At 41.7% G+C, this 13,640-nt stretch overlaps 1 protein-coding gene across 2 annotated transcripts in view; it reads right to left on the bottom strand.

Moving 5' to 3' along the window:
* Positions 1-3,924: 3,924 nt before the first annotated feature.
* tacr1a (tachykinin receptor 1a) overlaps positions 3,925-13,640 on the bottom strand; it is a 53,699-nt gene continuing 43,983 nt past the window's right edge. For both annotated transcript variants that reach the window (XM_085474596.1, XM_085474597.1), the window contains 2 exons: positions 12,165-12,361; positions 3,925-8,136 (listed from right to left, as the gene is read on the bottom strand). In XM_085474596.1, the coding sequence (XP_085330722.1) occupies positions 7,791-8,136; positions 12,165-12,361 (543 nt within the window). In that variant the 3' untranslated portion in view covers positions 3,925-7,790. The remainder of the gene's footprint in view (positions 8,137-12,164; positions 12,362-13,640) is intronic.

Consider the following 13,640-nt stretch of genomic DNA (forward strand, 5'->3'; position numbering starts at 1 on the left):
CCACTCTAACGGCTTTAAAAATATGTTTTTAGCAGGATCTAATAAACTAAACCCTCCTCATAACACTGAATGATCCCCATTGCAGAACAAAAAACCCACAGCACAGGCTGGTTATGGGTAATATGTCCTTGAGATGGTCCTCATTTGTAAACAGAGTAAGAATCTGAGTTGCAGACTTGATCACTTACTGAATGAGCTCATTTGCTTCCAGTATTTTAGCTAAGGAACATTTTCTGCTCACTTCACTCACTCCAAATCATCCAACCAGGGCAGCACACATCAAGGGTGTAGGTCTTGTTTATAAGGTAATCAGGTTACTTTCATCAAATAACATCAGCCATCATGCTCTCATTCACTCCTGGCTAAGTCTGTTTGAGGTTCTTCTCCCAAAATGTAACTATGCTCTTTGGATTGACAATACACCACTGCTACCAGAATACTAAAACACATATTTCATTAAACTTTTATGATAGCAAGTGGCATTTGTGGTTATTTCACAAGTTTTTTAAAATTTGCTTTACATTTTCCACATGTTCACCTCAGATGTTGGTGCTGATGAGTGTGAAAATATGACGTTATGAACCTCTGTGCAGAAGATGAATGAATAAAGATTTCCCTGTTCACTGTGAATCTCATGTCATCAGATGTTGCCTACATGTTAGCAGTGCTGTAGTGCAGCGGTCCCCAACCTTTTTTGCGCCACGTACCGGTTTAATGTTAGACAATATTTTCACGGACCGGCCTTTAAGGTGTCACGGATAAATACAACAAAATGAAAAGATACAACCAGATATAAGAATAAATGTGAATTCACTGTGTAATTGTGTAACTTTATTAGCAGCGTCCTCCTGAAATGCACCAACAACACTGAGAGCAACATCCTCCTCTCTGCCCCTTAATGCTCTCTGGTCGCTATGGTAACGCATAAATATTTCTTTCAAATAAGACACACAACTACAACACGGGAAAAGATTCAGGAAAACCGAGTTAACGGTAAAGTCCCTGAAAACCATAAATTTCACACCTGAGCCTCAACTCTCACAGCCCGGTACCAAACGACTCACAGACCAATACCGGATGGTGGCCCGGGGGGTTGGGGACCGCTGCTGTAGTGCACTCTTTAACATACTAGACACACTAGACACTGTATGTATATATGTCTTGTGCTGGACTACATCATTCTTTAAACTTGAAACACTTTAATTCTCAAGGTGAATTTATTTTGCAGCTGCTAGTATCTGATAATGTAAGGAAAGCCAGTTACATGTGAGACATTTCAATATATTGAAGTTTTATGCTTGGCCAATTTAAATGACACAGACTGCTGTCTATGAGAACAGCAGGGATCATGTTCATGTTTGACTTCTATTTTGCATAAGAAAAGTCCCAGAGATCATATAACGCTGATTTCTGGCCACACAGATATTTCTTCAGATTCTCAGACTCTGTTGATGATATTATGTACTGTAGATGATGAGATAATCAAAGTCTTCACAGCTTTACATTGACAAACATTATTCTGAAATTGTTTCACAGTTGTTTTGCAGACTGGTGAACCTGTGTGCATCTTTACTTCTGAGGAACTCTGAAGTCATGTTACTGACTTGCTGTCAATTAACCTAATTAGTTGCAAAATATTCCTCCAGCTGATTTTCACACTGCTTATCTTTTCAACCTTTTGTTGCCATCATCCCAACTGTATTTAAAAAAAATATGTTGCTGTCATCAAATTCAAAACAAATTTTCAGGCAATAAAGGCAAGTAAAATAAGTGTTTAAACTATTGAATATATTTGACATTTTACACAGCTTTCCAATTCTCTTTTGTCCTGTCTTCCTTTCCTCCCCCCAACTAGATGCAGCAGATGGCTGTCGGAGGTTGCTACATAAATAAAACTGAACTGAATTGAAATGAAATGAATTCGTTACTTTAGTTGACTCAACAGAGAAACACAATACTTGCAGCTGCAAATTGTAGTTATATCAATTTCCAGAGTGATTTCCAGTTCTTTTTCACTCAGACATGGCAGACTGAGGCCAATTAGTCAACTGATATAATGTTGAGACAGATATTTAGATATTTCAGATATTTAGGCATGGTGACTAAAATTGGCCATTATTTCTTAAAATTCAATTGAATTTTTTTTTTCTATTGTGCCAAATCCCTTTAACAGTCACCTCAAAGCCCTTTATATCGTAAGAAAAAGACTATGATAATACAAGCGTGTCATCATTTGGATTTACATTTCTTTCAGTCTAAACATTGCAAGTTTATCACATGACATTTTCTTTAGTGAGAAATAACTGTGCCTGTACTGATCAGATGTAGACACTCCGTGTTGATTCTGTAAATACAGTGGCTTGATAAAGTATTTGGCCCTCTTGAACTTTTCCACATTTTGTCACATTACAGCCACAAACATGAATCAATTTTATTGGAATTCCACGTGAAAGACCAACACAAAGTGGTGTACACGTGAGAAGTGGAACGAAAATCATACATGATTCCAAACATTTTCTACAAATAAATAACTGCAAAGTGAGGTGTGCGTAATTATTCAGCCCCCTAAGTCAATACTTTGTAGAACCACCTTTTGCTGCAATTACAGCTGCCAGTCTTTTAGGGTATGTCTCTACCAGCTTTGCACATATAGAGACTGAAATCCTTGCACATTCTTCTTTGCAAAACAGCTCCAGCTCAGTCAGATTAGATGGACAGCGTTTGTGAACAGCAGTTTTCAGATCTTGCCACAGATTCTCGATTGGATTTAGACACCAGACAGGTCAGGGATAAAGTTATTGAGAAATTTAAAGCAGGCTTAGGCTACAAAAAGATTTCCCAAGCCTTGAACATCCCACGGAGCACTGTTCAAGCGATCCTTCAGAAATGGAAGGAGTATGGCACAACTGTAAACCTACCAAGACAAGGCCGTCCGCCTAAACTCACAGGCCGAACAAGGAGAGCGCTGATCAGAAATGCAGCCAAGAGGCCCATGGTGAATCTGTCCATAGGACAACTATTAGTCGTGCACTGCACAAAGTTGGCCTTTATGGAAGAGTGGCAAGAAGAAAGCCATTGTTAACAAAAAACCACAAGTCCTGTTTGCAGTTTGCCACAAGCAATGTGGGGGACATAGCAAACATGTGGAAGAAGGTGCTCTGGTCAGATGAGACCAAAATGGAACTTTTTGGCCAAAATGCAAAACGCTATGTGTGGTGGAAAAGTAACACTGCACATCACTCTGAACACACCATCCCCACTGTCAAATATGGTGGTGGCAGCATCATGCTCTGGGGGTGCTTCTCTTCAGCAGGGACAGGGAAGCTGGTCAGAGTTGATGGGAAGATGGATGGAGCCAAATACAGAGCAATCCTGGAAGAAAACCTCTTGGAGTCTGCAAAAGACTTGAGACTGGGGCGGAGCTTCAACTTCCAGCAGGACAACGACCCTAAACATAAAGCCAGGGCAACAATGGAACGGTTTAAAACAAAACATATCCATGTGTTAGACTGGCCCAGTCAAAGTCCAGATCTAAATCCAATCGAGAATCTGTGGCAAGATCTGAAAACTGCTGTTCACAAACGCTGTCCATCTAATCTGACTGAGCTGGAGCTGTTTTGCAAAGAAGAATGGGCAAGAATTTCAGTCTCTAGATGTGCAAAGCTGGTAGAGACAGACCCTAAAAGACTGGCAGCTGTAATTGCAGCAAAAGGTGGTTCTACAAAGACTCAGGGGGCAGAATAATTATGCACACCCCACTTTGCAGTTATTTATTTGTAAAAAATGTTTGGAATCATGTATGATTTTCGTTCCACTTCTCACATGTACCCCACTTTGTATTGGTCTTTCACGTGGAATTCCAATAAAATTGATTCATGTTTGTGGCTGTAATGTGACAAAATGTGGAAAAGTTCGAGGGGGCCGAATACTTTTGCAAGCCACTGTATATGGCAAGCTGTGAGTAACAATGACATGTAAATGTATAAGTTTTATAATGAATTCTTTCACGTATTAGAGATGATCCATCTTTGGGCAGCACGATGAAGCAGTTAGCAGTAGAAATGTTCCTAGCAACTAAATAAACAGTTATTTAAATGAGAGAAATGATGCCTAGTCTAAAATACAGGAAACTGGGCACATTTTAAATCTAGGAAGTTAATAATTGGCCAAACAAATATTTTGTCTGTATTTTAGGAACAATGTGAAATCGTGTTTCAAATGTCACTGAAATGTACTTTGACTTGACTTGAGCACACACAGGCTCAGATTAGTTTGGCTAACCCTAGCAGTGCTAGCGGCCGCAGCCTGGGTTTCTTCCGTCCTAACCCTCCTATTCAGTGCAGAATATGGTCACACCTGGTTTCTGTTGCTTGGTTACATATCTGCTGTCAGTGCTGGCGGTCGGTTGTATTATTGCACCATCTTTGAATGGTACAACAGCACCTGCCATTGTACTTTTATAAAATAAGAATAATACATCCTGCACCTGTGTTGAACCCCATCACCACCACCACAGTCTAAATTTATCCTTGTTAGGGTAACTGGTGATTCTAAATGGCGTGTCGGTGTGAATGTGAGTACCTCACCAGTGGCTGGACAAGCACGATAATTTAATGGAAAGCTATCCTTCTTTGAATTTTCTTTCTTTTGAGTAGATTTACTAGACTGTCACTCAACATGGCTGTCCGGTATGTGTATATGAAATCTCAAAGCTATTATTCTGATGGTCTTATCACTCAACCGATGCACCTGTCTAGCTATGTTGCGTTTATTACTAGCTGCATTGCCACGGTGAAACATTGGAATGTTAACTCGGGTGATGACACGTCTGGTATTTGCCTTTCATTTTCCCTCCCCGCACTGAATGTGACCTTCTGTTATTCGTGCACAGTGTCCATGTTAAATGCTGTATGGTTCACTGTCAACAAGACAATGCACTGAAATTGCGATAGAATTTATTGAATCTAATGTAGTTATGTTGCTTCACAACTGCTTCTCACTTTCATGTCAGCTGACACTGGAATTTATAACAACAGGCCTTGTGTGCCGAGAATAGACCAACAATCAGGGGGGAGCATATGAGCGGTATGTGCGTCTGTACGAAAATCATTGATGGGTGTCAGCAGGTGATCACTCTCTTGTCATGTGTGCACGTGTTGTGTGCACACACTGAAAACAATATCCATCTTGGAACTATATTTAACCAAGGGCTGCTGCATACTGTGTTCAGTATGTGATAGCAGTGAATTGATTCTCAGTGCAAAGCAAGTAAAAAAAAAAATGCCAATAACGGTTTACTTACTTTCAGTTTTTAAAAAAATCACTGAAATACTTCAAATGGATTCAGTCTTTCTTGCTTTGTGTGTTCTTGTCTGATAAGCGATAGCTCTGCAGTGCTGTGGATGTGCGTATCTGAGGCTGTGTGTTCGCTCTGCATCCAGCAAATATGTAAATTGTTGTGAATTTAGCTGTTAAGCACACTGCAGAATATCTGTATACAAATATCCTGCAGTGTGAACTCTTTCACAGATATAGCAGCAAGAAAACATCTTAAAATTTCATTACAGTTGTTAAAAGTATTTACAGTTTTTCTACTGTGAGAACAGTGTCACCATAGGTTTGCACCTCACTACAATTTGTTATTACAGCAGTTGTTTGTAGACATTTGAGTGTTTACTACTGTAGGAGGTAATGACAGTTTGTCCCTGTGGGCTTTTCATTTCAATTTTATTTATATAGTGACACATCACAACAACAGTTCCCTCAAGGCGCTTTTTATTATAAGGTAATGACCCTACAATAATACAAAAGAAAAGAAAAGAAAAAAAAGAAAACCCTGACAACTTCCCATTATTTGGAAGGAAAAAGGAAAAACCTTTTAACAGGAAGAAACCTCTAGCAGAATCTGTCTCCTGGAAGAGTGGCCGTCTGTCGCGATTATTAGAGGTCAGGGGGGAAGACACGACAAAGAGAGCCAGAGATGAATAATAACTAATAATTAAATGCAGAGAGATGTATAAACACATAGTGAGTGGAGAAGGTGATTGAATGTGCAAAACCCACGTAATGTACCTGATCGAGCCCTAACTATATGCTTTATCGAAAAGGAAAATTTTGTTTTTATGTCTTTCTGGGTTTTGTTTAGTGTGTGTGTGTTTTTGTTTTGTTTCAGACATTATGAAAAGCAGCAAGGCACATCACTGCACATTAAAGAGCCACAGGTAACAAGCTGCACATCCAAGGACAAAAAGTCTGCAAAGAACTTTAAACCTGATACTAACTTGTGTCCTGTTGTAGCTGGATTACATTTTGGACTGACAGCTTAAACAGTATTTGAAACAACTGTCCAGTGACACCTCATGCAAAGGAAGTTAAAGTTCACTTCGCCCATCTTAACAATGGAGCCTACCCATATAATGTACCAGATTCAGCCCAAAACAGTGTAGGGAGAAAACGATAAAGCTAACATAGAAATACAAGAAAATAAAAGACCATAACAGACAAAGTGAAACTAAAGTGGTTTGCTGGATTACCCCAGGGAATGTCCAGAACTGAAAGCCCAATAAATCTGATTTTAAGGTGAACAATTGCTTGAAAAGATCATTTTATGTTGGTGCCAGCTACAAAAAAGTTTTTTAAAAAATGTTTTACACTCTGAAAGCAGTGCCTGTCTTTCAGTTCACCAATGAATCGTTATGTATCTGATGGAGGAGGAGCATGTTAAACAGACTAAAATAATGTACTGGTTCTGCAGAACACTCGATCATTTCTTTTCCAGATTGTGTTGAACAGATTTAATGGTGGGCTCACATCATTTAAGGGTTCATATTGGGCATGTGGGGTTTTTAGCTAAATGTTTGCCTTCTCTTGAAACAGCAGCCTCTTTAGCATCTGAAGCGCCTCTGTTTTTCAGAAATGGTGCTGCCAGCTGCTGAAGTCAATGCGTAGCCTGATGACGGGGGAGTCCTACACTGCTGGTGTTTATGCTGATTGCCAGAACTTTTCAGCAACACCTGCAGAGGATCTTTTGAGCACTTCTTCAATCAGACAGGCGCTTGCTCTGCATGTTGAACTGCTCATGAAGTCCTGCTCAGTGAGACAGAGCTGGCAAGTTCAGAGTAGATTTTCCTTTGTTGTTTACAGTTTTTATCTCCCCTTGTGGGAGACCCTTTGAACTAAAATCCCACATCTGCCTGTGTTTCAGTGTCTGTTAGAGAACTCCTGTGTAAAACAGGTTGCCTTCACTTTTTTCAAAACTTTGTCTCTTCGGAGAAAACCCCTCTGTTAAAAGGAGAAGCCGCCGTTTTTACAGCAGTGTATTGGCATCGTGTGACAGCTTCACTCTAAAATAGACTGTGAGAAGTCACACAGCCTGCGTGATCGAGCATGTGTGAACCTGAGATGACTGGGGTGACATGCAGAAGCTGTGAGCAATGGAGGCGCTAGCGTCGGCTTCAGTTTAGCTTTTTGAAACTGACATGTGCTCTTGTTGTTGAAGCTCGAGCCATTCTGGCACCTGACAAATCCTACGAATGCCAGCTGACCATTAGCTCTGAATTGGATAACTAAGTGAAACTACAGTTCTGTGAACAGGGACAATATTTCCCAGCATTGCATTCCAGCAAAATGGAAATGGAAATGTGTTCATTAAAAACTCACATTCACCAGCAGACAAACTCACATATTCCTGCTGTACTTTTCATAAACACACGCAGGCAAAAGCAGCAACGTGATCGCTCAACTTACATTCTTTTCCTGCTGTCCAGCAAAATGCTGCCTGCACTTGAAGTCTATTCCTCCAGGTTGCTACTGGAGTAGAAACTCGACATCTCTGATACTGTTTTGGAGACACTCCAGGATGATGAACCATTTGAGGTGAGGTCCAGGGAGGAGCTGTGTGGTCTGGCCTCAACCACAGCCCCGCCAGGCCCTGGGCCTCCTATAACTTTCACCTTGGGCTGCTCTACATCGTCCCCAACCTGTAGAATAGTAGACACGGTGGTCTCCATCCTGCTGGCCTTGTAAACACTTGTCTGGGTCTGAAGATAGCGGGTGGACTTGAGTTCGAGGCCTTCATAGGAGCCTTGAGGGACGCAGGGGCAGCAGTGGAATGCTTGTTTAAAACCAGCTCGAAACCTGTGGAGGAAATACACAAATAAATCTGTTCTCCTGTGATTTGGCTGCACGATGACTCAGAGGTTTACACTGTTGCTTCACCCCAAGAGAACCCTGGGTTCAAACCTGGATAGCCCCCTTTCCCTTATTGACATCTATCATCCCCTCATAAATAAAATCATCATTTACAAACTGCATTCTTTACTCTGGTGATCTCTGCCTAATATTAAAATTTGTTTAATAATCTAAAACATGTTAATGTGAAAAAAATAACAAATCAAAACCCTGAAATCTATTATCTGCTATTTTGTTTTAATGTCTGACCAGGAGTGACAACTTGGGAAAGTTACAAAAGAAGATGACAAACATACAAAACTATCACCAGTTTAGCTCTGCAGAGTTTTTTCATCTTCAGCTAACTGTTTGCAAATGGCCTGGTTTTGTTTGATCCCTGTGTGTGGATGAAGCCAGGAGTACAGTGCCAGGCAGTGGCAGCACAGTAAGCAGGGTGGTGTTATAACTGAGACACTCAGAGTCAAACTGGTGTTGTAACTATTCAACGTTACCTCTCTGTGAAGCCCCAGTAAAAACTCAGTGAAGCATTTAGCAGCTAAAGAGATATTTCCACACAGGAGTTGGTTAGAGAGTGAATATTAGACCTAAATTGGTCAGATGGACTGAGAAACAGCTCTAAATAGAAGCTAATGAAGCTCTCTGTGGATTCTGGTTGTGTAAACAGAACGGTGACACATTACTCATTCCAACTTTATAATGAAATTTGTGTAGCTTGTTGTACAGCCTCCAAGTAAACAAAAAGTCATTTAATGCAGGTTTAAAGGACACAGCTGGTTCATTTTTTCCTCATCTTCTTACTGGTAAACTACAGTACAACAATAACATCCATCCATGAAACCCATATGCTCTAGATATTTTAAATGTAAAGGAAACTGTAAATCTGAGTTATTAACATTATATCTGTGGTGCAATTGTATGCCAAAGACACTAGAACATCATGTGTGTGTACAAACAAAAGATCATCTGTCAATGGCACTTCGGGCATGAAGCTAACAGCAGATGTAAAACTGTAACAGTTTAACACACATGCGCAGTGAACGTCCAAATGTTACTGTTCATTAACACATTTGCAGGTGTTACAAAAAAGACTAAAAATAAATCAAAACACTGACAGAAGACACGATGGAAGTATTTTGCGATTTAGATGAGAAAAGCCTGACATGAAACATCTTCAGTAGACAAACACAACCAAATGTGAAGCCAAGACAGAGAGAGAAGAATGAAGGGAAAGGCAACATGTCTGTCGCTGAGAGCGAGCGATAAGAAAGAGACTGATAAAAAAACACTCACATTGGTTATGCATATGAGCTCAGGGAGACAAAAACCACCAGTGACTAAATCAGAATCAGAGAATCAGAAAGGGGTTTATTGCCAAATGTTGAGCAGGTTTACAACATTAGGAAATTGCTGCGGTGCTTCAGTGCAAACATAGTGTCATAAAAATATAAAAATAAGAATAAGAATTAAAAGTGCTACGTAGAAAGATATATACATGAGTGCAGGTGGTGATCAGTGCCAAACATGGAATGATGCAGTGACACAGCGTAGGGTCATGTGATAGTGGCGGGGACAGTCATATGGTTATTGTTCATGTGTCCAGCAGCAGAGGGGAAGAAACTGTTCTTATGGCGAGAGGTTCTGGTGCGAATGGACCGGAGCCTCCTGCCTGAGGGGAGCAGGTCAAACAGACTGTGTCCAGGGTGAGAAGGGTCAGCTGAGATCCGAGCTGCACGCCGCAATGTCCTGGAGGTGTACAGGTCCTGCAGAGATGGGAGTCTGCAGCCAATCACCTTCTCAGCAGAGCGCACAACACGCTGCAGTCTCTGTTTGTCCCTGATAGTGGCTCCAGCGTACCACACGGTGATGGAGGAGGTGAGGATGGACTCGATGATAGCAGTGTAGAATTGCATCATCGTCCGTGTTGGCAGGTTGAATTTCTTCAGCTGCCTCAGGAAGTACATCCTCTGCTGGGCTTTCTTGATGACGGAGGTGATGGTGGGCTCCCACTTCAGGTCCTGGGTGATGGTGGTACCCAGGAAGCGGAATGAGTCCACAGAGGTGATGGGGGTGTCAGTCAGGATGATGGGGGGGAGTGGGGCTGTGTGCTTCCTGAAGTCCACAATAATCTCCACTGTCTTCTGGGCATTCAGCACCAGGTTGTTGTGGCTGCACCAGGACACCAGACGTTCAACCTCTCTCCTGTAGGTAGACTCATCCCCGTCCAAGATGAGCCCAATAACGGTGGTGTCATCTGCAAACTTGATTAGCTTGACAGACTGGTGGGTGGAGGTGCAGCAGTTGGTGTACAGGGAGAAGAGCAGAGGAGAAAGAACACAGCCCTGAGGGGAGCCGGTGCTGATGGTCCGGGAGTCTGAGACATTCTTTCCCAGCCTCACATGCTGCTTCCTGTCCGTCAGGAAGTCAGTGATCCACCGGCAGATGGGATCAGGCACATTCATCTGGTAAAGCTTGCCTCGGAGATGGTCTGGAAGGATGGTGTTGAAGGCAGAGCTGAAGTCCACAAACAGGATCCTGGCGTAGGTTCCTGGGGAGTCCAGATGCTGAAGGATGAAGTGTAGGGCCATGTTAATGGCGTCGTCTACAGACCTGTTGGCTCTATATGCAAACTGTAGGGGATCCAGGAGGGGGGCCGTGAGGGTCTTGAGATGGGAGAGAACTAGGCGCTCAAATGACTTCATGACCACAGATGTCAGAGCCACGGGTCTGTAGTCATTTAGTCCAGTGATCCTAGGTTTCTTGGGGACAGGGATTATGGTAGAGGACTTGAAGCAGGCAGGCACATGACATGCCTGCAGTGAAGAGTTGAAAATGCCAGAAAACACTGGGGCCAGCTCGTTTGCACAGTGTCTGAGGGTGGCAGGAGACACACCGTCTGGGCCGGGAGCTTTCCGAGCATTCAGATTCTTAAACTGCTTCCTCACATCTGCTTCATGAATATGAAGAGTTGTGGTGGGAGGAGGTGGTGTGAAATCCTCTTTTTAGAGGATTAAACCTATAAACCTCACCTCAGCCCACACATTTTCATTTTTGGGACTTGGGAGGTAAAATACTCAAGTGTGAAATCGCATTTCTCTGAAAGCTCAAAGGCAATTAGCAGGTTACAGCAATGGCGGACAATGGAAGATGCTTCATTAAAGAAGCATCTTCCACTGTCTTTGTGAATGATGATTCATTCGCAAAGTCAAATATTTTAGATCGATAGAAAAGATAGGATAGCTTATTTCGAACATGTCAATGTAAGTAAAATAACAAGAGAGAAGCCAGGAGTACCAGGCAGTGTTAACCAGCAAAAACTGCTATAAACTTAAAAATTGTTGACAGTCACATTAGCTTAAGTGTGTACCATTATAAAGGAGTGTCTGGTGTTTAAAATTTGCTATGTTTTTTGATGAGGTTTATTGCCCATACTAAGTAATTTTGATATAAAAATAATGTAGCCTGAGCTTTTCAAAAATCCAAAGCCTACATTGTCATGGGGGGCTTATTGTTTTTTCCCTTATTTTCTCAAACTTTTTGGTTAAGTTGCACGTGGAGTTTTAACTCCATCCCTTGGAGCTGTGATCCTTCTGTGATGCTTAAAACTCTAAGTTTTCAATCTCAATTGGGCTAGATAATGGCTTAGAGCAGACTAACGAGGCATTAATGGAAAAAACAAAAGCTGTTTAGAACGCACTGTGTGCTACTCTTGTCAGCCACATCTCAATCCAAATCAATGACTTTAATGTACTTGAATAAGAAAATTGCATTATGAGGTTGCTGTCCACAAGTTTGAAGCAAAAGATGGATGCTGTCATGTCAGTCTTAACCAGAATCTTTGAGGAATGTCTCACAGCTGAGCCTATGACAGGAAAAATAAAGACAGTTCTAAACCTCAGTATTTGATATGTGGAACTAATAAGATGCCCTGTTGGTGAAGTAGTTGCATGCATAATGGTTTGGAGGTGCTAACTAACCTGTCATTTAAGCAGCAGTAGATAATGGGGTTGTACATGGTAGAGCTCATGGCCAACCACATGATACCAAGGTAGACCTGCTGGATGTATGTTTCCTCAAACATTTCGGGGAAGAACTGGTGCAGCAGGAAGTAGACATGGTAGGGCAGCCAGCAGATGGCAAAAGTACATACCACCACAATCATCATCTTCACCACCTGTTGAATACATGATTACGCAATTATGTTTTGTAGATTTCTCCAGTGTGAACATGATTCTCAGTCAGACAAAGATTAATGTCAGACCAATTACAAATTGGTATCCTTAAGGAGCCTTAAGGTCATTATTATTAAAATAAGATTTCAGCAAAAATCATCCATTCATCTAAAAAGGAACCCCAGGTTACTCACGATGAATGTATCATGAGTAACTTGGGGTTCATTTTCTTGTTCAATGACACAAAGGAATGGAGGAGCCAGAGATCATTCCATTAACCTCCCAATTGATAGATGTTCTTTGGGCCAAAGCTCATTTAAGATAGAGCAGAAAATTTGTCTGTGGACAGAAGAATCAAAATTCAACATTCATTTTTGGAAAAATGCCTGTGAGAGGAACCATCTGACGTGGTCTCTATTCAAAAGCCTATATTTCTGATGGTATGAGGGTACATAAGTCCCTATGACAGGGGTCGGCAACCTGCGGCTCCCGAGCCGCATGCAGCTCTTTAGTCCTTATAGTGCGGCTCTGCGTGGTTTGGGAAAATAAATTAGAAGCATTTAGCTGAAGTGTATTTTATTTATGTTAGTTCATTTTTAACTTGTAGTTCTAAATTGGAAGATTATTGTGATATTGAAATATAAAAATAAAATTATATTCTATTATTTTTTTCATCGCTCAAAATAAGTGTCACACTCGCGAAAGCCGGTTTACCCGCCGAAACGCCGTGCATTTATCGAGACTTTCAACCCCAGGTAGGCCAATTATGGAGCTTCGGATCCACATTATGTCAGCAGCTGTTCTCCACCGTGAACTATGTTAAAAACAAACGCCACTCACGCCTCACAGATGACAGCTTACAGTCCTGCGTAAAGATGAAAGTGACTTCGTACAGCCCCGATTTGCAGACGCTGTGCGCAGAGGTTCAGGAGCAGAAGTCCCATTGCAAACATATCACGGCAGACCCGACGATGTTTCCATGAACATGCTTTTCAGCATCTCTTTACTGACCACTTTTCACACGGTTGCTGTACGCACACAGCCGGCTGTAGCTTTTCAGCTCACAGCCCGACACACACCAACACAACAGCATAGATGGCACAGACGTTAAGGCAGCGAGGCGTGATTGCGGGTGCCGCTCAGGTGCGTCCGCCTCCCCTGCAGCGGTGTTGCAGACCACACCTCGCCACACACATTAACCAGGTAAAATACATATTTAGGCAGAATTTTGCAAATATCTATTTTTCATTTTTCAGCAGCATAGTGCTTTTTTTTCCAATT

This window comes from Copadichromis virginalis, linkage group LG12 (genome assembly GCF_057382275.1).
Source record: "Copadichromis virginalis isolate Kocher_CV1m ecotype Utaka linkage group LG12, C_Virginalis_male_GT1.1, whole genome shotgun sequence".
Lineage (NCBI taxonomy): Eukaryota > Metazoa > Chordata > Actinopteri > Cichliformes > Cichlidae > Copadichromis > Copadichromis virginalis.